Raw genomic sequence first — 27,865 nt, forward strand, 5'->3', positions numbered from 1 at the left:
CCAGGCCACCAGAGACACCATTCACAGGGGACTCCTGTGTGCCAGGCACATATCAATACACACACAGACGCATCCCAGCCTTCAAGGACCAAAATCAGGGAAATCTATGCCATTTCACTTCAAGGGGTAGAGTTTCTGGATTACTACCCACTTTGGGAATTTCTGACTCTCAGAAGATCCAATGATTTAGTACCACAAGAAGATCAAAAGCTAGGAATTTTAGAAACAACCCCAAGCTTGGACAATTTTAGATTCTTCACTTCTCTTAAAAACTCTCTGGTATTTGTCTATCATGTCTTGATTTCAGTAAAAACTAACAAACTTAGGGAAAAGTACCTCAGAGAAAACAGGCTCTATCTAGTGTCTTGTAGAAAAAAGAAATAAACCAGAAAGAAAACCACCACAGCTCTTAATTCTGCAATGAGGAAGCACCAATAAGGCTCCATTAAAGCTACAATTTCTAAATCCCACTCAATACATTTTGGCTCAAATAGCTGGCATTTTCTCTGCTTTGTAATTTGCATTACGTGCAACCATTTTTCTAGCCACTGTGATAGCGGATATTAAAAGAAGTTTTCCCTGTACTTTTATTCAAATGGGAATTGATACTCAGGATCTAAGAGGGTAATTGCAGCAATTTTTTTTCATATTATTCACTGCCATAAAATCCAGATGAGGCTTACTATGTCTTCTACGTTAAAAACCATCACAGTATCATACTCTGCTTTGTCCCACTCTCAAATGCTTTATTCACTGAAAACGTCAAGGGGAAATGTGTGAGACAGCCGTAATCATCCCAGGGTAATGAAAACACTGTGTAGTGAGCACTACTAATGATCAGACCTGTGGGTTTAAAACCATATTTCGAAAAGATACATGCACCCCAGTGTTCACAGCAACACTATTTACAACAGCCAAGACATGGAAACAACCTAAACGTCCACTGACAGATGAATGGATAAAGAACATGTGGTACATATATACAGTGGAACACTACTCAACCATAAAAAAGAATGAAATAATGTCATTTGCAGCAACAGGGATGGACCTAGAGATGATCATACTAAGTGAAGTAAGTCAGACACAGAAAGACAAATATCATATGATATCACTTATATGTGGAATCTAAAATATGACACAAATGAACTTATCTATGAAACAGACTCACAGACATAGAGAACAGACTTGTGGCTGCCAAGGGGGAGGAGGGTGGGAGAGGGAAGGATTGGGAGTTTGGGATTAGCAGATGCAAACTACTATATTGATATACAGGATGGATAAACAACAAGGTCCTACTGTACAGCACAGGGAACTATATTCAACATCCTATGATAAATCATAATGGAAAAGAATATGAAAAAGAATATATATATGTATAACTGAATCACTTTGCTGTACAGCAGAAACTAACATTGTAAATCAACCATACTTCAATAAAATACATTTTGTTTAAACTGTGGGATTATCATATTTAGCACAAAAAGAGCACAGTAAATTTTAAGGTATGAATGTCTCAGGTAGGACCCACACTCTTTTAAATACTAAATTGTCTCTTCTTTTTGCAGATCATTCTGATACACAGAATTTCCATTTCTCCAGCATAACATAGTACTGCGATGACTCTCAAAGCCAGGCTTTCTGTCACCTGGCTAGACATTTGAAAAATGCTCTGTTCCTGAACGATAAATCTTCATCCCATTCATAAAGGGCGATAATGAAACACATCCCTCTTGCGTGTTTAAAAATACCCCATGGTAGGTGATATTTAACTGAATATTTTACCATGCTATAATCCAATGTCTTTAAAACTAAAAAACAATTTAACTTCTGACATTAAGTACTTCATTTCTGAGAAATAAAACTATTGGTTTTTTTTTTTTTCAACTTGATAAGTATCCTGCATAAAACTGCCTTAAAAACCAGCAACATTAGACCCTGGATGGAGACAGACTGTCCAAACCAAAAGCACCAGAGAATGAGTCGCTACACATTTTGACATCTGCCTGAGAGCAAGAAGTGGGCAAGGGAGAAGCTGAGGGTAGGAGAACCAATGCTCTCAATGAGAGGATGCTTGATTCGTGCCGACGATGTTTCCAGGAAGGATGGGTGTACATATCAGCTCACGTACGTTCCCACAGTGTGATATCTCCCTATAAAACAGCCACCACAAACACAGCAACACCGTGGCTCATCTCAGTGGGCAGCCCTAGACAGCAACACACAAAATTCATTTGAAAGGATGTAAGTAAGGGGAATCTGACTCAAACCAATTCAAGCGAAGGGCTCCTTCATGGGGAAAGATTTTACAATGGCGACCGTAACCATGATTGTGGTCATCACGTCTTACCTCTCAAAGTACACCCAAGAAGAGGACAAAATATTTTCCTCATACTATGAAGGACTAATTGGCTTAATTTAAAAAGAATTCTTATAAAACATTAATTAGAAAGTCCAACTGAATGGGAAGATGTGCAAAGGCTGTGAACAAGACATTGAAAACAAGAGAAATACAAAGAGCTAATAAATACGTGAAGCGTATTCTCAACTTCATTCATAATCATAAAAATAGAAATTAAACAAGATACCATTTTTCTTCTTAAAAAGCACTGGTAAGAAAATAGGACCTTGATATTCATTCCTAATGGCAAAAGAACAGGAAACAGCAGCCCTCACACATTGCTGAGAGTATAAATTTGGCTCAATCTTGGAGGGCAATTTGGTAATACTTGGCAAAATTTTAAATTCCCACATATGTTGGCTGAATTCCACTTAAATTCCACTGCTAGACAGTTTCCCTATATAAGACATATGTGCATTAGTGTGCCAAATGTATGTCGAGCACTACCTGTAAGAGAAAACTGGACTATCTAAAAGTCTCTCATGGAGTCTGGTTAAATAAATTACGGTACCTGATTCCATGAATTATGATACACCCGGAGTTGAATGCTTTGTGGCTGTTAAAAGGAATGCAAACAATATATCTAAAGTCTATTGTAAATTAAAAATTAAAGAGCCACATTATCTATAGTGTGATTCCACTGTTGTAAAAACTGTTTAAAGTATATATGTTGGCTAGGCAAACAGATTCCCCTGAAGAGATACAGTAGCTCCTTGTAGGAGGTATGTTGGAAGGAAGAAAGAGTGGACTTTTACTTCTGACTTCCTACAAGTCCTATGCTGTGTTTATGCGACAATTATGTTGCCATAACTTTTCAAGTTCTCCTCCTCCCAGTGCCAAGATCTGAACTGTGTGAACTGTCAAAGATGACCTCATGGGTCACGTCTGGCTTAATTCTGAGGCTCTTGGGAGCAGCAGAGGGGATGGAGGGGTGAGGAGCAGAGGCAGGCTGGGAAAAGTCAGTTTGGCAAAGTTTCACTATGTACAAAAAGCAAAGCCAGTTACTTTCCTCCCGATAACGCATCCAGCCGAGCTGACTGCTTTCCTCCAAGGGAACAATGTAACCACTGGCTCTATTTCAAGTCGGAGGTCCATCCCAGTTTTATTTTCATGGTTTATCTAATGTATTTGTGATTGCCAACCAACTCACCTGCTGTGTAGGCTGAATAAGAGCCCAAAGATGTCCAGTCCTAATCCCCAGGACGGTGACTGGGTTAGGCTATATGGCAATGGGGAATTAAGGGTGCTAGTCAGCTTAAAGTAGGGAGACTGTCCTAGATTATCTGGGTGGGCCCAATGTAACCACAAGGATCCTTAAAAGTGGAAGAGGAAGGCAGAAGAGAGAAATCACAGGGAGACAGGACTATGGAAGCAGAGTCAAAGAGATGCAAGGTTCCTAGCCCTGAAGATGGAGGAAGGGGCCACAAGCCGAGGAATGCAGGCAGCCTCCAGAAGCTGGAAAAGCCAAGGAAATGGATTCACCCCAGAGCCTCCAGAAAGGAATGCCGTTCTGCTGACACCTGGATTTTAGCCCACCGAGACCTGCATAACACTTCTAATCTACAGAACTGTAAGAGGATAAATTTGTGTCTTTTAGGCTAAGTTTGTGGCCATTTGTTACAGCAGCAATAGGAAACTAATACAACCTACCTAATATTTCCTTTATGTCTCTACACTCCAGACTTCCTCTGGTGGGCAAAGCTGGGGTGTGCTGTGAAAATCAGCCCACCTGGGCAGCCTGCCTTAGAGATGCCCACTGAATTGGGCCCACCCTGTCAGCTGGCTGGGTGATTTTAGGATTTCCTCAGAGAGAAGCCAGGCAAGACACGTACCTTGCAACAAAACTGCCTAGATAATGCTTAAATCAGCTATACCTGGAGAAGCCAAGTTTGAGTAAGTTATTAATGGAAGCCCTTTGTGAATCAGGCTCCACAGTATAAATATATACATTTGTCATCATTTACACCCAGAATACTCTTTTGGAAGACTACATAAGAGAAATGAATCTCGCATGAGGAACCCAAAAGAGCTTAACAACAAATGCTCATAGGGCTTCCTCAACCAACTTCCTATCTACAAACTGGGGTAAGAGAGGCAGGTCAAAGACAATTTGAATAAGATTCTGACTACTGAGTACCTACTGTGTGCCAGGCACCGAGATGAACACTGACAACACACCGTCTCATCTAGTTCTCATCACATTTCCATCAGGAAATTACTACAATCATTACCATTGATAATTCGCATGCCCACGTTCTCACAGACAGTAAGTCCAAGAGCTGGGGTCCAACTTACTCTGTGAGCCTCCACAGCTGGAACCCTAAAGACATCACGCTAACCCCCACATCAAGGGACAGCTTAAACTGACATCTACTCTAGACCAGAATATCCAAGAGAAGAAAGAGAATATCAGCTTCATTCCTATGATCTAGAAATGCAATCATTAAACCTCACCTCTCCAAAATATCCCTGTAGCTTTGAAATACTTTTTACTCATCTCAAGAGCCAAACTACCTAAAAGAGGCTCTCTCATTGTCTTTGTTATTGTTTTGTATCTTATGTTCTACCGATTGCTTCTTTAAGGAATCTGTGTTCTAAAAAAATATAAACAAAAAGCTTGCTTCTGTGAGGTGGGCACTCTGATGCTTATAAAGGCCTTCTGTTAAGGCTCAGGAAGGAACTGTTATGACATCTGTCCCCACTTTTCTACTCACCTAGTGAAGAACCACTGATCTCACAGAGCAGCAACTAAAACGGACAGGTGTTTTCTCATTCTGGGAATTTCTATGTAAGATCCCATTCTAAATAAGGTTTTTAGCTTTAAAAATGCATCATAATGAAATTAAAAGGCATGTAAACATAAAAATAGTCCCTTTCTCTTGCTTGCATTTCTTTTCTCACTTCAGTGCAGGAAATTGGTTTCAGTCACTATAAGAAAACCTCACACTCCCCAAAGGAGTTGTTTTCTCCCCAAATTACATGTTTTTTTTAAAGACAGAACTACAAACTGGCCCTGCATTTTAGTACACAAGCCACTGAAAAGAAGATATTTGGGATCTGAAACACATTTTCCAAAGAAGAATGTCATTCATGGTGTAGGTCCATTTCCAGAGTAACCCACAAAGCTCTTTCAAACTCAGAATGTGGATTAAATACTACACATTTGCTGTAGGAAGATCTGATACTCTTGCAGTATTACTTTAACTATAAAACAATCAAGTTCTACACATTCTTTATTCTTTTTCAAGGAAAGCAATTCTGATGAGATCAAGGAAAATGTGAAGAGAGATTTGGGGCAATCTGAAGGACATTTCCATGGCTTTAAGGATTGATATACTGTTCTCAGTTAGGTTTAATTTCATTTCCAAAAAAGTTACAGTTTCCTTTTCCTCCAAATGGCTGTATTTCTGCCCATCTTCTTATACTTATTTGTGATGAGGTCATTTGCTGGGATTACTGTAGCTAATAAAGAGAGCCACAAATGACATAGGACAGTCCAATGTCTCATTAGCTGGCTGCAGATGGTGAATGGCAAAGAAAAGGGGCCCGGGGCTTTGGGGAAGCGATGGCTATGAGTTGTCCTCAGAGGAGAAAGAAGATGGTGGTGACAGGGTGTCACATGACACTTGACTTGCACCTGTCACCTCACAAAGCCCACCTGCTTGGCCCCTGCTGCTCTAATATCTGCAGGGGCAAGGAGAGGTTTGGTGCTGGGGTGACTGGGGACAGGATGCACAGCCAAACAGCTGCTGGTAAAGTAAGTTCAAGTATCAGAGGGGCGGTTGTTTGAGTCCTATATCCAGAGGGGTAAAATCTTTATCAGAACTTAGACAATTTCATTCACATACACACATACCATCTCCATTCTGCTGAGCTGCCCATCTATCACCATTTCCAAAAAATTTTAAATTTACAATTATAATATAGCACAGAGGCAGCCCCTGCACCGCACAGCCCCGTAATCCATCTACAAAACTCAATCCATATTGCAAAAGGGACCCAAGAACTCATTGATTACTTCAGGCAGAGCCTGAAGTATATGTGAGAAAAGATTTTCCTCTTTTCTTCCATAACATTCTTTCCCCAAGATCATAAATCTCCGAGCATCGACTTCACATCTCTGGAAAGTGAACGGCATCTGAGACAGCATATATATCACCTCGAGAAGAGTTATTCGTCGTGGGCAAATAAAAATGTAAGCCGGGCAGATGGTGAAGAGCTCGTTTCTACTGGTAGCATCTCATGGGGCAAGGCGGGCTAGGGGGAAAGCAGACAGAGTTGGGAAATTTGGGGCCACAGTGATAGGAAGAGAATAAATACCCAAAACAACAGGACACTAAAAATTATCCTACCACATGGCTACAATCTCTTCAACTCTTCGCCTCTGCTTCAGATCTGACTTTCTCCCTCTATGGCCACAGGACTGATAGGAGGGCAAAGAGAAGAGGAGGAGGAGGAGAGGGGGTGGGGGGGAGGGAAAACCCATACTAAACACTGCAGTGCTTTAAGCCCTCTTCATTCACCAGTTTCAAAGCACTTTATCCTTTGGGGACTGTGGCAGGATAAAAGAGATTATACCACCTGGTGCTGATTTTTTTCATATGGCTCCAGCTCACAACTGGCAAATCCAAGATGGCTGCATCCCCAACACTCTGGTGGGTGTTTATGTCACAAAGCCACAGTGGCCTGGGGGTAGGGGAGGAAAGGGAGGCAACACGGTGACCACCTCCAAGGCTCCCCGAAGACTGGCTTGTTCTAGGGTTGAACCCACTGGAAGCCCCAGACACACCCTACTGGCCCCTGAGCAGGTGTGATTGGGGACCTTTGACTATACTCCACCTCGCTCTTATAAAAGCAACACCAGCCAGGAAAACAAAACTTTATTATCACCCACAAAAAGGGATACAAGAAAAAAGGAAAAGGAATGAAGGGAGGAACAAGTCGTTGAAAAAGTAGCAAAAATTGAAATGAATCCCCCAAAGCTGTACAGGAAATGACACTGTTGTGCCTCTGAGAGCTCATTAATGTGGCCAGAAACCAAGTTCAAGAAGCCCTTTAAAAATGCACACAGAGCTTAGGTTTGTGATGGTTATGTTTGCTGTCGATTTGTTAAGAAGAGAAGAGGGCAGAAAAACGCTCTTTTTGACAGACAGGAGCTCTCAGCCATGGGAGGAGAGATTGTTCTCAGCAATCACAGCCTATGAGAACACTGCAGAAATATGTCTCCAAATGCCATGCATCTCACAGACGGTCATCTTAACTACCACGGCCTGCAGCCACAGACCACCAGCACCTCCATGGTGCTGGCAAATTAACCTGGAAACATCACTTGGCTAAAAACCATTTCTCCTGCTTCTAATCTCAAGGTATAAAAAAATAACTATTGTGAAAAATGCACAGAGTTAATAAGCTGAGTATCTTAGCTCAGGCTAACAAAATACCATAGACTGGGTGGTTTAAACAACAGGAGTTTATTTCCTCACAGTTCTAGAGGCTGGAAGTCCTGGATCAGGGGGCTAGCATGGCTGGGTTCTGGTGAGAGCTCTCTTCCTGGTTTGCAGACGGCTGCCTTCTGCTGTGTCCTCACAGGGTGGAAGGTGAGAGAGAGATCTCTCTCCCTCTTCCTTCCAAGGCTGCAGTCTTATTGGCCCCACCCTTAAGACCTCATTTAACCTTAATTGCCTCCTAAAGACCCTAACTCTCAGATACAGTCCTATTAGGGGTTAGGGCTTCAACAAATGAATTTGCAGGGAGGTGGGTGTATGATTCATCTCATAGTACTGAGCTATGAAAATCTGCTAAACTAAGGAGTTCTCCATTCCATGTCCATCACATAGTAGCTCAATGAATGTCTGATGAATGAACAAATAACTGAGAAGATGAATAATTACTATCTTACTATACTGGGAACACAGAGCAAACTTATGAGAGAGCAGTCTATTTTCAAGCACAAGCAACAACCTGGATCCTTCTGATTTCTAAGTCTCGAGGGTCTGGTAGCCAGGAGGTGTCTATTCTACATTTGCACAGTGGATGGACTGTTTTCTCTCCAAACCAACAGCCAGAAGAGGAGAAGAAAAAACCCAGATGATTAAAAGCCACTCCCCATTCCATAATGTCAGAACCTAAATGGAATGCCCTCTGTGGATCTTCTGAAAAGGTTATAATAAGAGTTCCACACATCACCACCACCATCCAATACCTGTTGGATAGGTCGAGGCCAATGACCAGAAATGGACTAATTAGTAAGAAAGCCTTCTGACTAGGGAGGTCCAGGACACTGGCCATCAATGAATCACTTGTCACAGCAGCATACATAACTCACCTGCCACTCAACAGGTTAGACTTACCCCTAGGAAAGAGCGAGGGACAGAGATGAGGACAGGGAGAAGGATGCCCTCAGGCTATGAACAGTACAGATGGACTTTATCATTCACATTCATTCATTCATCACATATTTACAGAATGTCTACTATGCCCACGGTGCTTTCCTAAATATTCTGGAGTCTTCAATGAGGGATCAGAGAGAGGTCTACCCTCAAAAAATTTGGCCTATAAGATGAAACAGTCGGGCTAGAAAAGTCTTTTTTTTCCTGGGTTGGGATCTGGGAATCTGTAAATTTTTTAAATTTTTATTGGAGTATAGTTGATTTACAATGTTGTGCTACTTTCTGCTGTACAGCAAAGTGAATCAGTTATATATGTACACGTACCTACTCTTTTTTAGATTCTTTTCCCACATAGGTCTTTACATAGTATTGGGTAGAGTTCCCTGTGCCATACAGTAGGTCCTTAATAGTTACCTATTTTAGATACAGTAGTGTGTATGTGTCAATCCCAATCTCCCAATTTATCCCTCCCCACTAGAAAAGTCTTATGGAAACTGAAGATGAGCACTGCAGGAAGAAAACCTGCTTGGGGCAGGTATGGGGGTCCAGCCACACTCTCTGTTACTCCCCAAGGCTAATGGGGACCCAATGTGGGTCCCCCTAGGACTCGAGATCCCTGTGATTTAGCACCCTCCTCCACAGCCATGGAGGGTGACTCTGGTAACTCTAAGGCAGTCATGGAAACCCAGTTGCTGGGTCTTGGGGGGGATCTAGTTCCGGTTATGAGATAACAAAAAAAGTGTGCCGGGGACTTCCCTTCCCACACAGAGCATCTTGGGAAGAGCTCTCATCTCGTCCCACGTTCTAAAAGAATGTTGTGAGCAGGTGATGCTTGGGACTGTAGTTGGCATGCTGCCACCATGACAAGCATGGGGATGAAAAGCCAACAGCAAGAAGAATGGAAGAAACCGGTTTTTCATTTTTTTTTTTTAAGAGAGAAGTAATCAATTTTTTGTGTGATAAAAAGCACATGAGATCTACCCTCTTAACAAATGTGGAAGTGTGCAGTACAGTAGTGTTAGCTACACGCACATGGTTGCACATCAGACTGCCAGAACCCTTCATCTTGCACAACTGAAACTCTCCACTCACTGGATAGCAACTCCCCATCCCCCTCCCCACTGCCCCGGCCACCACCATTCTACTTCCTGCTTCTATCAGTTTGACAACTTTAGATACTTCCTATAAGTGGAATCATGCAGTATTTGTCCTTCTATGACTGGCTTATTTCACTTATTATAATGTTTCTAAAGGTTCATTCCTTTTTTAAGGCTGAATAACAATCTATCATATCATCCATATACCATATTTTCTTCATTCATTCATCCATTTAGGTTGTTTCCACCTCTTGGCTATTAGGAACAAAGCTGCAATGAACACTGGGGTGCAAATATCTCAAGAACCTTATTTCAATTCTTTTGGATAAATACACACACGTGGAACTGCTGGATCATATGGTAGTCCTAGTTTTAATTTTTTTCAGGAACTGCATACCATTTTCCAGGAGCCTGTATCTTCGAGGCCATCAGGAGTGGTTGCAACAAACCCACAGCCACTCACTGACAGAAGTCTTACTGTGTGAGAAAATTAAATGTAGTTATTGCTTGAGCTTCTAACTGTTGGGTTCTCTGTTATTTGCAGCTGAAAGAATCCTCCTGGACACAGGAGATGGTGTGGTATATACAGAAGGGCACTGGCTGGGGAGAAAGGAAGTCTAGACGTCCATCCTGCCTTTACCACTGACCAGTTCTGTGACTCTTGGCAAGTCAGTCACTCCAGTTTGGGGAGTGGCCATTGGACCCCTAAAGACTATTCTAAGATGTAGTGACTCAAAGGCCATGGCTCAAAGAGAAAAAACATCTGTCCTACAGGATCTGGGAAGAAGAGGCAATCAAACTCTCTAATGACAGGATGGGGAGTGGGGTAGAAAGGGGCTAATCATATCACCCACGACCTTACTTGTTACAAAGTCCAAATATGATTGACAACATTTCCTACGTAGGAACCATTAACTTTGTGGAGCTATCACAGAATTCACTAAATTGATTTTCAACCATTATTAAGGATGTGTTAGCTGACCCACTCCATGGTCAAACAGCTGACAACAAATACGTGTCAAATATTTTGAACAAATCAGTAAGGTTGAAAATGTGTGTTAAAAGAACTATCCAAAGGATCAAAACAGCATATTACCTTATCTTGAAAAACTCTATCACCAATTATCCAAAGGATCAAAACAGCATATTACCTTATCTTGAAAAACTCTATCACCAATTATCCAAAGGATCAAAACAGCATATTACCTTATCCTGAAAAACTCTATCACCATCCCATGCCTGACACTTAATGCTCAGTCAACATCTACCTATACATTGGTGTATTGTGGAGATGAAGAATAAAAAGGATCAAAATGGGTTGAGATTACACTGGTCAGGCTTCAACTTGAATGTCAGAGGATTTCAAAACTAACAGTCTTATATGTGGTTAAGTGGTTCAACAGTTCAGTGCTGAAGATGACAATTCAACCAAGAGCATGAAAATTCTTCTTGAGGCAAAATTCAGCTAAATCTTTGTATCTCTTTCCCTTATTTGTAAAACAATGCCCTCCCTTGAGGAAGTGGGGATTTTGACACACTTACTTGAAAATTAAATTCTGCAGTTTTCTAACCAAAGCCCACTGGCTAATTTATATGCTGATCGAGTCCTTAGTACTTAGGGACATTATGAGAAGTCCTTCTGAACCTGCTAGATTTGGGGAGTGTAGGTCATGTGGTCTCTTGATGGCATTACTGCCACTGCGATGCAGACAATTCACCAGGCAAAGTTTTCTAATGAAACAGTCAACCCAGGGGTTGATAGGAGCTGACGGTGTACTCCTGAGACACGCTTCAAGACCCCCTGCTGAAGGTCCCCAGTGGAGAGGGATTAACAGGACTGACTCTCCATCTTCTCCCTCCAGGCCAGGGGTCGGTGTCCGGGCACCTAATAACTGCCTCCAACGATTAACACAACATACATTATGCTAAACAAAGAAAGCCAGGCTCACGAGTACACACTGCATGATTCCATTTATATGGCATTCTGGAAAAGACAAAACTACGTGGACAGAAAACAGATGAGCGCTTGCCAGGGGCTAGGGAAGGAGTTAAACACAAAGGAACACAAGGGAATCTTGGAAAGCGATGGAACTGTTGTAACAGATCAAAGTTCAGAAGTGATAAAATTGCATTTTAAAGGGGTGAATTTCATTATTTATGAATTTACCTCAATAAACCTGATTTTTACAACAAATTAGGGTTTCTGTCTCTCAGAAACAGCCTCCAGAAAGGTGGGTAAACATGGTGACATGTGAGCTGCCATTGAGGATTGTCCCCATGCCACCCCCTGCTTCCCTATGCCAACAGCCCAACCAGTCAGGATCCAGGGTCGGGAACGGAAACCACTCCAGGTATTTCAATCAGGAAGGGATTTGATATGGGAATTAGGTGCTTATAGCATCACTGGTCTGGCAGAACAGAAGGCCCCCTTAGACTTTTTCATGCAAGGATACACCACTACAGGTATCCTTGATCCAAGTGTCAGGATGCTGCCGCCGCTGCGGCCACAACAGCCTCTCCTGCCAACGCAGGGGGACTGAGGCCCCAGAACAACGAGTCTGGCCACTGCACCTGCCTCTAAATACTCATATCCCCTTGACCCTGTCCGCCAGCAGCACCAGCAGAAGGAACCTGGTCCCCGTCTCAGCTTCCAACTCACACAAATGCACTGAGGAAACCATCATGCATTTAAAAACCTCCCTGTGAGAAAGCCTGCGACGTGGACTTGCGTTGGTGGGTTTCCAATCCGGAGGGTGGATGGAGGTCAAGAGCGCCAGGCCCAGTACTTCATCTCCCCAGTCACCGTTCCTCCTGTCCTAAAACAAGGCACTCTTCGACAAAGAAAGCACCACCAAAACCCTTTTCTGCCTTAAATTTAAATTTAATTAAACTTAAATTTAAACTTAAACTTAAACAATTTCAAACCATGTTGAGAGAGTTGAAATGCTGTTCTCCTAACGGGGAAACCAAGATCCTAACTCACTTCATTATGGAAGAATATTTCATTTTCACATTTAGTGGGTCCCAGCCCCAGCCGAATAAAATTTTGAGATCACTGCATTTGATAACAGAGCCAACCACAATTCTCTTGTAACTCACCTATTAAATACACGCTGCTCTTCTGAGTTCTATTCTGTTGAGAATGAAACAAACTAAGCTTGAAAATGCATTCATTTTCCAGATATCTGTAAGATGTTTTATGGTAAGCCAGAACCAGCGGAGGGGAGTGTAACATTGTGATTTATGGTTAAGAAATACATATTTGCTTTTTTGTCCCTATTTCCAGCACAGAGTTCCTAAAACCCTTGGAATTTCCTAAGAGATGAAAGCTTTAAAGTGTCTTTTGTTATGTTAACGAGTGAATTTTGCAAAGCCCCTAAGGATGGGAGATGGTTGCAGGTGGAGCCAACCCCTTGATGAGAGGGTTAGAGCTTTCAGTCCTACCCCTGACCTCTGGGGAGGGGAGAGGGCCTGGAGGGTAAATCACCAGTGGCCAAAAATTTAATCAATCATGCCTATGTAATGAAGCCTCCTTAAAAACCCTAAAGAACAGGGTTCAGAGAGCTTCACGGTTGGTGGGGAGAGTGGTGCCCTCGGAGAGGGCAGGAGGGCACGGAAGCTCCGAGCTCCTTCCCACAGACCTTGCTGTATGCATCTCTTCCTTCTGTTCCTGAATCACATCCTTTTGTAACAAACTGGTAGATGTTTCTCTGAGTTCTGTGAGCCACCCTAGCGAATTAATCAAGCCTGAGGAAGAGGACATGGGAACCTCCAATCCACAGCCGGCTGGTCAGAAGCACAGGTGACAACCTGGATCTGTGACTGGCGTCTGAAGTTGATGGGGCGCTCAGTCTTGCAGGACTGAGCCCTTCACCTGTGAGATCTGACACTCCTTCCAGGTGGACAGTATCAGAATTGAGTTGGATTGTAGGATACCCAGTCTATGTCTGATGGGAATTGGATTGAGTTAATTGCTGGATGGCATTAAAAAATACATAGGCAGGGGCTTCCCTGGTGGCGCAGTGGTTGAGAATCCGCCTGCCAATGCAGGGGACACGGGTTCGAGCCCTGGTCTGGGAAGATCCCACATGCCGCGGAGCAACTGAGCCCGTGAGCCACAACTACTGAGCCTGCGCATCTGGAGCCTGTGCTCCGCAACAAGAGAGGCCGCGATAGTGAGAGGCCCGCGCACCGCGATGAAGAGTGGCCCCCGCTCGCCACAACTAGAGAAAGCCCTCGCACAGAAACGAAGACCCAACACAGCCATAAATAAATAAATAAATAAATAATAAAATTTAAAAAAAAAAGGAGAAAAAAAGAAAAAAAATACATAGGCATTGGAGTACGGTACCTTTTATACCCTAATTTATGCTCCTAAAGACCTAATATGATCAAAACAATAAGCCAGAAGAAAATATTTGGCTAAAATACCACAATAACTACAATTCCTAGTCTCCCAATGATCACTCACATAGTAACTACATTCTCTACATCAAAAGGGATAAGAAATCTTCTCATAAGGAATTTCATTTCATTCCTTCTTGGGTTATTTCTCCAAATTGTACAAAAGGGAGGCAATGGAAACATTTTCCTTTTTCTAACAAGAAAACTATTGGGTGGCTATGACTAGCTTCTTCAATTGTTATGACAAAAAAAAAAAAAAAGTGACAAAGCACAATGGCCTAAAATAAAAATAGTGTCCAACCAGCACTAGCTGTTTGGGTTGTGAGAATCATCTACCAGAGTTGTCACTGGAATAAATGAAGGACGTCTTTGCAAAAGAGCTCTAATCCTTCCTTCTCAGAAAACATTCACACCCACATCACACCCCATAAGCCTCTCACTGCTGTAAGGGAGTATCAGAGAATATCTCCTATCACTCTGACAAAAGGAATAAGAGCAAAAACGACAATCAGAAATTAATGATTGTTTCTAACTTAAAAGCTCTCCCTAGTTCTTCTCCTTCAAAGTATTTTTTAAAAGTTGAACTTGGGAGCTAGTTATTTCATATGGACAATGATATACTATCTTCTGCCAATGCTATTGACTGGCAAAGCAAAGTGGGCAATAATTTTATGTAAAAAGAACAGACCTCTCAAACTTCAGGGTTAGAAGAAGCACCCACAGGAAAGGCAGAACATACACTAGGAAGGACTCAGAATAGGGAAGATCAGCAGCCCTAATAATAAGCTTATTAGGTTACTAAGTAGACGTTTCTCCAAAGACATACAGACGGCCAATAAGCACGTGAAAAGATGCTCAACATCACTAATTATTAGAGAAACGCAAATCAAAACTACAATGAGGTATCACCTCACACCAGTCAGAATGGCCATCATGAAAAACTATAAACAATAAATGCTGGAGAGAGCACGGAGAAAAGGGAACCCTCCTACACTGTTGATGGGAATGTAAATCGGGGCAGCCACTACTGGGAATAGTAAGGAGAGTCCTTAGAAAACTAAAATTAGAGCTACCATAGGAACCAGCAATCCCAATCCTGGGCATATATCCAGACACAACTCTGATTCAAAAAAATATATGCACCCCTATGTTCATAGCCCCACTATTCACAACAGCCAAGACATGGAAGCAACCTAAATGTCCATCAACAGATGAATGGATAAAGAAGATGTGGTACATATATACAATGGAATACTACTCAGCCACAAAAAGGAACAAAATAATGCCATTTGCAGCAACATGGATGCAACTAGAGACTATCATACTAAGTGAAGCAAATCAGAAAGAGAAAGACAAACACCATATGATATCACATATGTGGAATCTAAAATATGACACAAATGAACCTATCTATGAAACAGAAACAGACTCACAGACATAGAGAACAGACTTGTACTTGCCAAGGGGGAGGGGGGGTTAGGGGAGGGATGGAGTGGGAGGTTGGGGTTAGCAGATGCAAACTATTATCTATAGAATGGATAAACAACAAGGTCCTACTGTAGAGCACAGGGAACTATATTCAATATCCTGTGATAAACCATAATTGGAAAGAATATTTAATAATTATATATACATGTAACTAAATCACTTTGCTGTACAGTACAAATTAACACAACATTATAAATCAACTACACTTAAGTAAATAAATAATCATTTTTTTTAAAAAAAGCTTATTAGGTAACAGCCTCTGTTAGGGTTTCCCCGTGATGCTGCTGGGGATGAGGATCTAAACAGTTATTTCTAAAGATCTAAGAACTTCTCTTTTAATTTCTTTGTAGAGCAAGATTTAGGTATGTGTATTATGGTGTGAACTCCCAAAGGTTCTTTTCCAACAGAATGGAGGTGACTGGAATTCTCAACCCCTTAGCAGCTAAGCACGACCTCCTCAAACGTGACCCCACCCGAGGCTCTCAAAAGAGCTACCTGACAGCAAGCTCCGACATCTTCTCAGTTGCCAACTTACCTTGCGAGGCACCCACACGTCAGCTGCAGGTGTTTTCTCCCTGAAACTCGGTGTACAGGCAGAGGCAAATACCTTTCAAAATCTCACATCCCCTATCGTTTCATACCCTGCAAAGTCACCTTACAGATGCTGATGAAATAGTTGCAGGCAGGCCGATCCTGCCTCTGGAAGACCTGAGCCCTCAAGTGGCCCTCGGAGAATAGAATCACGTGAAGCTTGGAGAAAAATTTCAATGGATAACCAAGACCATTTGATTGAAGAAGCTGCCTTGGGGCTTGCAACCTTACAAAATAGATTTTGCTCCACAATTTTCAGGCTAAAGTGATTTCAATTCAAATGAAGAACCACCTCTAACACATGGTTAAAGTAGGTCCCAGCCCGGTTCACGAGATCATGTCAACAGGACACGTGCAGCCAAAGAAAGAGAAAAAACAGAAATTCACTCATGACACCCGGGGAAATTGACAAAATGCAGGCTGCATTTGGCTTCCCTCCAGCTGCCACTTAGAGGCGCAGTTAGTCACGGAGATTGTGCGGGCAGATGACTGGGTCCAGGGAGCCTTTGGGGGCCTGGCTAGCCCCGAAGGTCTGCAGGGCTGCTCCTCCCTGGACCTGGGCTAGTGCAACGCCTAGAAGAGTCCCGGCCACTGCCCCTGGGCTGGCCCGGTTGTGTAGCATGCGGGGATCGAGCATGGGAGGAAGGAGCTCATGTTATTAGCTCAACCACACAAAGAAGCCAATATTCAGGGGAGCGACAGAATATATTGTAAGCGCTCCCATCATGTCAACAGGTGTCACGTTAGTGGGTGTGTTAGCGAGTTTCTCCCACGTGACGTGAAAATGACTCCCATTTCAATGAAAATAGGAGATTCCCCATCAGTTGGTTCACAGTTCGCCCACGGCAGCTGCCAGGCACAAGAACAGGAGCGCCAGACGTGCACGGAGCTGATTTTGTCTCCCTGTGCGATGCTTCCATTTTATAATTTGTCTCCTCTTAAAACCCAACGATGAGCAAGTTACAAATACAATTATTCTACTTCTGAACAAGCGCTAACACAAGCCATGAAAGGTGCGAAGAGAGGCTGGCGAGCTTACCTCTGGCTCTGGCGGGCAGGTTTGTTCATCCTCCACGGAGTTGGGTAAAATGGCCCAGGTTATGCTGGCGCTGGCCGATGGCAAAGAGCCAAGTGTCCCATTTTTCAGCTGCTCTGTGGAGTGTGACTTAGGCCCATGCCATCCCAGGATGCTTTCTGAAATAAAGACCTAGAATGATGCCAGGTATTTTCCAAATCCAACATTTAGAGCTCAAGAAATAGCCATACCATGCTGTTGAAGAAACCCGACTTGAAGTGGGTCCCATTTTAAGTGGACCATACATAGTGGATTTAAGTTGATTCAGTGGATTTAAGTGTAAATTCAGGTCACCTATTTATAAACGAGTTTCTGCGTAATGACCATAGGCTGTGTCTCTCCCTGTCCTTGGACAAAAACAATTCGCATGTGCCGTATCTCCTTGAGGGTGTTTTTCTTATTTTTTTTAACTTTTCAAAAATACTTATAAAATATTTACAATAAAAAACAAAAGTCAAATTGTATCGGGTATGGGCTGCTCAAAATGCAGTCTGAATGCCCATTGACATGATGACCACAGCTGAGAAAAGACGCCTGCAGCGTGATCACGCCACGTGTGGTCAGCCATTACATGTGGCCGAAGTCCATTCGGGTGGCAGAAGTCAGGAAGCCACATCACGGACGGACATGGGCATGGAGGATGGATGCGGTCATGCCATTCTAGCTACCATATTGCTGTTAATAAAGCTTTTTTCTTTTTATTTTTTGGCCACACCACATGGCTTTTGGGATCTGTTTCCCAACCAGGGATCGAACCCGGGCCTTTAGCAGTGAACATGCAGAGTCCTAACCACTGGACCACCAAGGAATTCCTTATAAAGCATTTTTTTTTTTAACAAAAATACAAGGGAACAAATCCACACTTTTATTTATTTACTTTTCAGTAAGTTTAAATCCTTGAAGGGTACAGCATCACACGGATTCTGTGTCCAATGGCCTTAGCAGGAAGGTTGCTTCGGAATTTGGCACGAACCATGCCACTGTTTCCATGAGCACGAGTTATCTTTCCCCAGATTACTCTGGTTTTGTTAGGTTTTCCACCAGGAGTTACTGTGTTGTTCTTTGCTTTGTACACGTAAGCACATCTCTTGCCTAGATAGAATTCAGTTTCATCTCGAGCATATACACCTTCAATTTTCAGGAGAGCTGTGTGCTCCCTCTGGTTCCCTAGACGCCGCTTATAGCCAGCAAAAATGGCCTTGGACCACAGCCTTCCAGACATATTTGTCGTTTTAGAAGTCCTGTTCCCAGCAGGCCTCCAAAGGGTCCAAGATTGCTGAAAAAGCTAAAGCATTTTTTAAATTTTCCCTCAACCCTTGGGAACAACAAAAAAAAAACTTTCTAACTCTAATACTGATCTTTCCAAGAGTCATGGGTTATTACAGGATAGTTGTATATATGCTTGCTAAGGGGGACAGGAGTGATGAGAGGTAGATTTCTTCACCCTGTAGCAATTCTGCCATTAGAAAAAGAATAGGCCTCAAACTCAGCTGAATCTGGAGCTCCTGTTCTCAGCCTGAGCGCAGGAGTGAGTGATGAAGGAAAGGTGGGCTCAAGTGCAGACAACCTCACGTGAACTAGAACTCAGCCGCCCTTCAGCACCCCAGATGCTGCCTGGCATCTCCTCATTCTCTCCCGGCTGCTCACGATGCTCAAGCGAGGCTGTTTGGTTTTTTTTTCCCCCATTCTTCCAAGGGACGAGAGCCTTTGTGTGTGCTGTTTCCCCGCTCAGACTGCCATCCTCTAGTTCCTCTACCTGGGGGAGGAGATCTCCTGAGTAAATCCAGGGGTCGGCTCAACCATCACGTGCTCAAAGAGGCCCCGGGGGACTTCGCTGGCCAAAGCAGCACCCCAGAGGCACCCCCTGTCCCAGCTGTCGGTTTACTGTCTTATGGCTCTTAGCACTCTCTGAACTCACCCTGTTCATTCGTTTATTGTCTGCCTTCCTCTTCTCCCTAGAACATTAGCTCCTTAAAAACAGGGACAATACTGCCCTTGCTCACTGCTGTATCCCCAGGACCTAGAACAGGGTCTGGCAAGGAGTGTGAGCTCCTTAAATCTGTGCTGAATGAATGGATGACCATTAAGACTTTCAGAGATGGTCAATTTCAAGAAGAGTGTATGTTTCAAAAAGCGTGTATGTCCATGGTGGAGAAGGGCTGGGGACAAAGTGGGGCAAAGGGGGTGGGGGGAAGAGTTATTTAATGGGTATAGAGGTTCAGTTTTGCAAGATGAAAAGGGTTCTGGAGATTGGTTGTACAATAATATGAATGAATTTAACACTACTGAGTTGTATACTTAAAAATGGTTAGGACGCCAAATTTTTTTTTTGAATTTTTGAATTTTATTTTCTTTATTTTTTTATACAGCAGGTTCTTACTAGTCATCCATTTTATACACATCAGTGTATACACGTCAATCCCAATCTCCCAATTCATCACACCACCACCTCCACGCCCCACTGCTTTCCCCCCTTGGTGTCCATACGTTTGTTTTCTACATCTGTGTCTCAATTTCTGCCCTGCAAACCGGTTCATCTGTACCATTTTTCTAGGCTACACATATATGTGTTAACATATGATATTTGTTTTTCTCTTTCTGACTTACTTCACTCTGTATGACAGTCTCTAGATCCATCCACGTCTCTACAAATGACCCAATTTCATTCTTTTTTATGGCTGAGTAATATTCTACTGTATATATGTACCACATCTTCTTTATCCATTTGTCTGTCGATGGGCATTTAGGCTGCTTCCATGACCTGGCTATTGTAAATAGTGCTGCAATGAACATTGGGATGCATGTATCTTTCTGATTTATGGTTTTCTCTGGGTATATGCCCAGTAGCGGGATTGCTGGGTCATATGGTAATTCTATTTTTAGTATTTTTTTCACTTTGTCTTTTTTTAATAAATTTTATTTATTTATGTATATATGTATGTATGTATGTATGTATGTATTGGCTGCGGCGGGTCTTCCTTGCTGCGCGCGGGCATTCTCTAGTTGTGGCGAGCGGGGGCTACTCTTCGTTGTGGTGCGCAGGCTTCTCATTGAGGTGGCTTCTTTTGTTGCGGAGCACACGCTCTAGGCGCGCAGGCTTCAGTAGTTGTGGTGCGCGGGCTCAGTAGTTGTGGCTTGTGGGCTCTAGAGCGCAGGCTCAGTAGTTGTGGCACACGGGCTTAGTTGCTCCAGCGGCATGTGGGATCTTCCTGGACCAGGGCTCGAACCCGTGTCTCCTGCATTGGCAGGCTGATTCTTAACCACTGCGCCATCAGGGAAGCCCTATTTTTAGTTTTTTAAGGAACCTCATACTGTTCTCCATAGTGGCTGTATCAATTTACATTCCCACCAACAGCGCAAGAGGGTTCCCTTTTCTCCACACCGTCTCCAGCATTTGTTGTTTGTAGATTTTCTGATGATGCCCATTCTAACTGGTGTGAGATGATACCTCATTGTACTTTTGATTTGCATTTCTCTAATAATTAGTGATGTTGAGCAGCTTTTCATGCGCTTCTTGGCCATCTATATGTCTTCTTTGGAGAAATGTCTATTTAGGTCTTCTGCCCATTTTTGGATTGGGTTGTTTGTTTTTTTAATATTGAGCTGCATGAGCTGGTTATACATTTTGGAGATTAATCCTTTGTTGATTCGTTTGCAAATATTTTCTCCCATTCTGAGGGCTGTCTTTTCGTCCTGTTTATGGTTTCCTTTGCTGTGCAAAAGCTTTTAAGTTTCATTAGGTCCCATTTGTTTATTTTTGTTTTTATTTCCATTACTCTAGGAGGTGGATCAAAAAAACATCTTGCTGTGATTTATGTCAAAGAGGGTTCTGCCTATGTTTTCCTCTAACAGTTTTATAGTGTCCAGTCTTACACTTAGGTCTCGAATCCATTTTGAGTTCATTTTTGTGTATGGTGTTAGGGAGTGTTCTAATTTCATTGTTTTACATGTAGCTGTCCAGTTTTCCCAGCACCACTTATTGAAGAGACTGTCTTTTCTCCATTGTATATCTTTGCCTCCTTTGTCATAGACCAGTTGACCATAGGTGCGTGGGTTTATCTCTGGGCTTTCTACCTTGTTCCACCGATCTATATTTCTGTTTTTGTGCCAGTACCATATTGTCTTGATTACTGTAGCTTTGTAGTATAGTCTGAAGTCAGGGAGTCTGATTCCCCCAGCTCCGTTTTTTTCCCTCAAGACTGCTTTCGCTATTCGGGGTCTTTTGTGTCTCCATACAAATTTTAAGATTTTTTGTTCTAGTTCTGTAAAAAATGCCATTGGTAATTTGATAGGGATTGCACTGAATCTGTAGATTGCTTTGGGTAGTATAGTCATTTTCACAATGTTGATTCTTCCAATCCAAGAACATGGTATATCTCTCCATCTGTTGGTATCATCTTTAATTTCTTTCATCAGTGTCTTATAGTTTTCTGCATACAGGTCTTTTGTCTCCCTAGCTAGGTTTATTCCTAGGTATTTTATTCTTTTTGTTGCAATGGTAAATGGGAGTGTTTCCTTAATTTCTCTTTCAGATTTTTCATCATTAGTGTATAGGAATGCAAGAGATTTCTGTGCATTTATTTTGTCTCCTGCAACTTTACCAAATTCATTGATTAGCTCTAGTAGTTTTCTGGTGGCATCTTTAGGATTCTCTATGTCATCTGCCTATCAGATGTCATCTGTATCATGTCATCTGCAAACAGTGACAGTTTTACCTCTCCTTTTCCAGTTTGTATTCCTTTTATTTCTTTTTCTTCTCTGATTGCTGTGGCTGGGACTTCCAAAACTATGTTGAATAATAGTGGGGAGAGTGGACATCCTTGACTTGTTCCTGATCTTAGAGGAAATGCTTTCACTTTTTCACCATTGAGAATGATGTTTGCTGTGGGTTTGTCGTATATGGCCTTTATTATGTTGAGGTAGGTTCCCTCTATGCCCACTTTCTGGAGAGTCTTTATCATAAATGGGTGTTGAATTTTGTCAAAAGCTTTTTCTGCATCTATTGAGATGATCATATGGTTTTTCTTCTTCAAGTTGTTAATATGGTGTACCACATTGATTGATTTGCATATATTGAAGAATCCTTGCATCCCTGGGATAAACCCCACTTGATCATGGTGTATGATCCTTTTAATGTGTTGTTGGATTCTGTTTGCTAGTATTTTGTTGAGGATTTTTGCATCTATATTCATGAGTGATGTTGGTCTGTAATATTCTTTTTTTGTAGTATCTTTGTCTGGTTTTGGTATCAGGGTGATGGTGGCCTAATAGAATGAGTTTGGGAGTGTCCCGTCTTCTACAATTTTTTGGAAGAGTTTGAGAAGGATGGGTGTTAGCTCTTCTCTAAATGTTTGATAGAATTCACCTATGAAGCCATCTGGTCCTGGGCTTTTGTTTGTTGGAAAATTTTTAATCACAGTTTCAATTTCATTACTTGTGATTGGTCTGTTCATTTTTTCTATTTCTTCCTGGTTCAGTCTTGGAAGGTTATACCTTTCTAAGAATTTGTCCATTTCTTCCAGGTTGTCCAATTTATTGGCATAGAGTTGCTTGTAGTAGTCCCTTATGATGCTTTGTATTTCTGCGGTGTCCACTGTAACTTTTCCTTTTTCATTTCTAATTTTATTGATTTGAGTCCTCTCCCTCTTTTTCTTGATGAGTCTGGCTAATGGTTTATCAATTTTGTTTACCTCCTCAAGGAACCAGCTTTTAGTTTTATTGATCTTTGCTATTGTTGTATTGTTTCTATTTCATTTATTTCTGCTCTGATCTTTATGATTTCTTTCCTTCTGCTAACTTTGGGTTTTGTTTGTTCTTCTTTCTCTAGTTCCTTTAGGTGTAAGGTTAGATTGTTTATTTGAGATTTTTCTTGTTTCATGAGGTAGGCTTGTATAGCTATAAACTTCCCTCTTAGAACTGCTTTTCCTGCATCCCATAGGTTTTGGATGGTCGTGTTTTCATTGTCATTTGTCTCTAGGTATTTTTTGATTTCCTCTTTGATTTCTTCAGTGATCTCTTGGTTATTTAGTAACGTATTGTTTAGCCTCCATGTGTTTGTGTTTTTTACGTTTTTTTCCCCTGTTATTGATTTCTAATCTCATAGCGTTGTGGTCAGAAAAGATGCTTGATATGATTTCAATTTTCTTAAATTTACTGAGGCTTGATTTGTGACCCAAGATGTGAGCTATCCTGGAAAATGTTCCATGCGCACTTGAGAAGAAAGTGTAATCTGCTGTTTTTGGATGGTATGTCCTATAAATATCAATTAAATCTATCTGGTCTATTGTGTCATTTAAAGCTTGTGTTTCCTTATTAATTTTCTGTTTGGATGATCTGTCCATTGGTGTAAATGAGGTGTTAAAGTCCCCTACTATGATTGTGTTACTGCCGATTTCCTCTTTTACAGCTGTTAGCAGTTGCCTTATGTATTGAGGTGCTCCTATGTTGGGTGCATATATATTTATAATTGTCATATCTTCTTCTTGGATTGATCCCTTGATCATTATGTAGTGTCCTTCCTTGTCTCTTATAACATTCTTTATTTTAAAGTCTATTTTATCTGCTATGAGTATTGCTACTCCAGCTTTCTTTTGATTTCCATTTGCATGGAATATCTTTTTCCATCCCCTCACTTTCAGTCTGCATGTGTCCCTAGGTCTAGAAGTGGGTCTCTTGTAGACAGCATATATATGGGTCTTGTTTTTGTATCCACTCAGCGAGCCTGTGTCTTTTGGTTGGAGCATTTAACCCATTCACATTTAAGGTAATTATCGATATGTATGTTCCTATTACCATTTTCTTAATTGTTTGGGGTTGTTTTTGTAGGTCCTTTTCTTCTCTTGTGTTTCCCACTTAGAGAAGTTCCTTTCGCATTTGTTGTAGAGCTGGTTTGGTGGTGCTGAATTCTCTTAGCTTTTGCTTGTCTGTAAAGCTTTTGATTTCTCCATCGAATCTGAATGAGATCCTTGCTGGGTAGAGTAATCTTGGTTGTAAGTTCTTCCCTTTCATCACTTTAAGTATTTTCTCTTGCTGCTTTCAATGATTTTTCTTTGTCTTTAATTTTTGCCAATTTGATTACTATGTGTCTCGGTGTGTTTCTCCTCGGGTTTATCCTGTATGGGATTCTCTGCACTTCCTGTACTTTGGTGGCTATTTTCTTTCCCATGTTAGGGAAGTTTTCAACTATAATCTCTTCAAATATTTTCTCAGGTCCTTTCTCTCTCTCTTCTCCTTCTGGGACCCCTATAATGCAAATGTTGTTGTGTTTAATGTTGTCGCAGATGTCTCTTAGGCTGTCTTCATTTCTTTTCATTCTTTTTTCTTTATTCTGTTCCGCGGCAGTGAATTCCACCATTCTGTCTTCCAGGTCACTTATCTGTTCTCCTGCCTCAGTTATTCTGCTATTGATTCCTTCTAGTGTATTTTTCATTTCAGTTATTGTATTGTTCATTTCTGTTTGTTTGTTCTTTAATTCTTCTAGATCTTTGTGAAACATTTCTTGCATCTTCTCGATCTTTGCCTCCATTCTTTTTCTGACGTCCTGGATCATCTTCACTATTATTATTCTGAATTCTTTTTCTGGAAGGTTGCCTATCTCCACTTCATTTAGTTGTTTTTCTGGGGTTTTATCTTGTTCCTTCATCTGGTACATAGCCCTCTGCCTTTTCATCTTGTCTATCTTTCTGTGAATGTGGTTTTTGTTCCACAGGCTGCAGGACTGTAGTTCTTCTTGCTTCTGCTGTCTGCCCTCTGGTGGATGAGGCTATCTAAGAGGCTTGTGCAAGTTTCCTGATGGGAGGGACTGGTGGTGGGTAGAGCTGGCTGTTGCTCTGGTGGGCAGAGCTCAGTAGAACTTTAATCCGCTTGTCTGCTGATGGGTGGGGTGGGTCCCCTCCCTGTTGGTTGTTTGTACTGAGGTGACCCAACACTGGAGCCTACCCCCGGGCTCTTTGGTGTGGCTAATGGTGGACTCTGGGAGGGCTCACGCCAAGGAGTACTTCCCAGAACTTCTGCTGCCAGTGTTCTTGTCCTCACGGTGAGACAGAGCCCCCCCCACCCCCTGCCGCAGGAGACCCTCCAACACTAGCAGGTAGGTCTGGTTGAGTATCTATGGGGTCACTGCTCCTTCCCCTGGGTCCCGATGCACACACTACTTTGTGTGTGCCCTCCAAGAGTGGAGTCTCTCTTTCCCCCAGTCCTGTCGAAGTTCTGCAATCAAATCCTGCTAGCCTTCAACGTCTGATTCTCTAGGAATTCCTCCTCCCATTGCCGGACCCCCTGGTTCAGAAGCCTGACATGGGGCTCAGAACCTTCAATCCAGTGGGTGGACTTCTGTGGTATAAGTGTTCTCCAGTTTGTGAGTCACCCACCCAGCAGTTATGGGATTTGATTTTATTGTGATTGCGCCCCTCCTACCATCTCATTGTGGCTTCTCCTTTGTCTTTGGATGTGGGGTATCTTTTTTGGTGAGTTCCAGTGTCTTCCTGTCGATGATTGTTCAGCAGTTAGTTGTGATTCCAGTGTTCTCGCAAGAGGGAGTGAGAGCACATCCTTCTACTCCGCCATCTTGAACCAATCCAAATTTTTTTTATTTGTATTTTTACCACAACGTTTTTTTTTTAATGGCGAAAAGTCATCCATATATCAGTCCTTGATGTCATTTTTAAAAAGTTAGAAACTCACAACACTAAAATCAAAGGCTGAAGGATGAGCTAAGGACAGGCTTATGAAGAATCCCCATAAATAATAAGGTGGATGGGGTTGGACTAAGAAAACCAACCCAGGGTTCTAAGATCCAGAATCTTCCCTAAGAAAGGTGGAAAGATACTTCTTACCTGTCCTGTTGACCAACTCCTGCTCAGAGACCTGAAGTTGGATTCAGATCTTAAATACTGGGCAGCTGTCTCATAAATACAGGGGTACTACTTTCTTTTCATTTTATTTTATTATGCAAGTAGTAAATGTCCTCTGGAATAATTAGGAAAACTTAAAAAAGCACTAGGGGAAAAAATGAAATCTGCTCTCCTAGGCAATCAGGACAATGTTCCGCCCATTACTCCCACACCTTAACTCTGTCCCTCCCTCCCCTCCACACCACCATCATTCAGAGATGATAACCAGGAGACAGACAACAGGGCAGGAAGTAGAGTCTGGCCTGCTTGTGATACACAGCATCCTGAGACAAAGACCAGGACAGGAAGGGTGGGGGTAGCAATGCATGCTGGGAAATGCAGTTTTCTGTACATTCTATGGATTCAGAGCATCAAAGAACCAGTGAGGGAGGACAGGAGAGAAGACTGCCTCAGACCAGTCCAGCTGCTCTAATCACCAGCCACTGGTTTGGGAGTCTGGATAGAGCTGCCTCATGTGAGGATAAAGGAGGAAAATTCTAATATAGAGTGAATGAAAACGAGTGTATAAATCAATCACTTCCAGCCTCAAGACCAGTAGTGAGCACCCCCGCACCCTCATTTTCTTTCCTTCTCTCAGCCCCTGCCCCTCCCAAAGCCAAAGCCAAAGCAAAGGCTTTGAAGGCCAAGAAAGCAGTGTTGAAAGGTGTCCACAGCCACAAAAAAAAAAGAAGATCCAGATGTCACCCACCTTTCAATGGCCCAAAACACTACAGCTCAGGAGGCAGCCCAAATATCCTCGGAAGGGCGCCCCTAGGAGACGCAAGCTTGACCACCATGCCCTCATCAAGTTCCCCCTCACCACCAAGTCAGCCATGAAGAAAACAGAAGACAACAACACACTGGTGTTCACTGTGGATGCCAAGGCCAACAAGCACCAGATTAAATAGGCTGTGAAGAAGCTCTATGACACTGACGTGGCTAAGGTGAACACCCTGATCAGGCCTGATGGCGAGAAGAAGGCATATGTTCAACTGGCTCCTGACTATGATGCTTTGGATGTTGCCAACAAAACTGGGATCATCTAAACTGAGTCCAGCTGGCTAATTTTAAATATAAAAGTTTTCACTAGTTAAAAAAAAAAAAAAAAAGGACCATATAGTGCTTGGGAAAAGAAACAGTATCCTCAGAAGGCTTATAGGAACAATATATCTCTGAAATTTCTAACATAAGGTGTCAGAGAAAACATCAGGAGAGGTGTATCCTCACAACAATACAAAATAAAGTAGCCGCTATGAAACAAGAACAGAGAGCCAGAAGAAGAAAACAGGCTGAGGTGAAGAAGGAGATAGAGGCAGAAAGGAATTATTATAAGGAAATAAAGTCAACATTAGCAGAATTAAGGTTAATACTGAAACGAGGAAAAAGTAGAATCAACAATGTAGAAAGTCGAGTAAGTAGTGTGTCAAGAAAATGAAGTTCTACCAGTGAGCAGCTGCAAAGGGCACAAGACCAGCAATGAGACAGAACATAAGATAGAAGATACACAACAGAGACCCTAAAGTAAAGAGATC

The 27,865-nt window shown here is 42.2% G+C and overlaps 2 protein-coding genes and 1 pseudogene across 7 annotated transcripts in view; 1 reads left to right on the top strand and 2 right to left on the bottom strand.

The window, feature by feature from the left end:
* The window catches only part of OSBPL10 (oxysterol binding protein like 10), a 383,779-nt gene that overhangs the window by 48,462 nt on the left and 307,452 nt on the right, over positions 1-27,865 (bottom strand). For all 6 annotated transcript variants that reach the window (XM_061196454.1, XM_061196459.1, XM_061196460.1 and 3 more), the window contains one exon: positions 17,407-17,561. In XM_061196454.1, the coding sequence (XP_061052437.1) occupies positions 17,407-17,561 (155 nt within the window). The remainder of the gene's footprint in view (positions 1-17,406; positions 17,562-27,865) is intronic.
* LOC133095300 (large ribosomal subunit protein eL33-like) lies at positions 18,294-18,712 on the bottom strand. Its single transcript, XM_061196461.1, has one exon. It carries the CDS (start codon positions 18,662-18,664, stop codon positions 18,332-18,334), a length of 333 nt encoding a protein of 110 aa, XP_061052444.1. The 5' UTR covers positions 18,665-18,712; the 3' UTR covers positions 18,294-18,331.
* Positions 19,582-27,385, top strand: LOC133094899 (large ribosomal subunit protein uL23-like; annotated as a pseudogene).

The sequence above is a fragment of the Eubalaena glacialis genome, chromosome 7, assembly GCF_028564815.1.
Source record: "Eubalaena glacialis isolate mEubGla1 chromosome 7, mEubGla1.1.hap2.+ XY, whole genome shotgun sequence".
Classification (NCBI taxonomy): domain Eukaryota; kingdom Metazoa; phylum Chordata; class Mammalia; order Artiodactyla; family Balaenidae; genus Eubalaena; species Eubalaena glacialis.

What these genes read in the sequence shown, in the direction of transcription:
- LOC133095300 (XM_061196461.1), bottom strand. Translation starts at nt 18,664, where the DNA reads ATGTCTGGAAGGCTGTGGTCCAAGGCCATTTTTGCTGGCTATAAGCGG.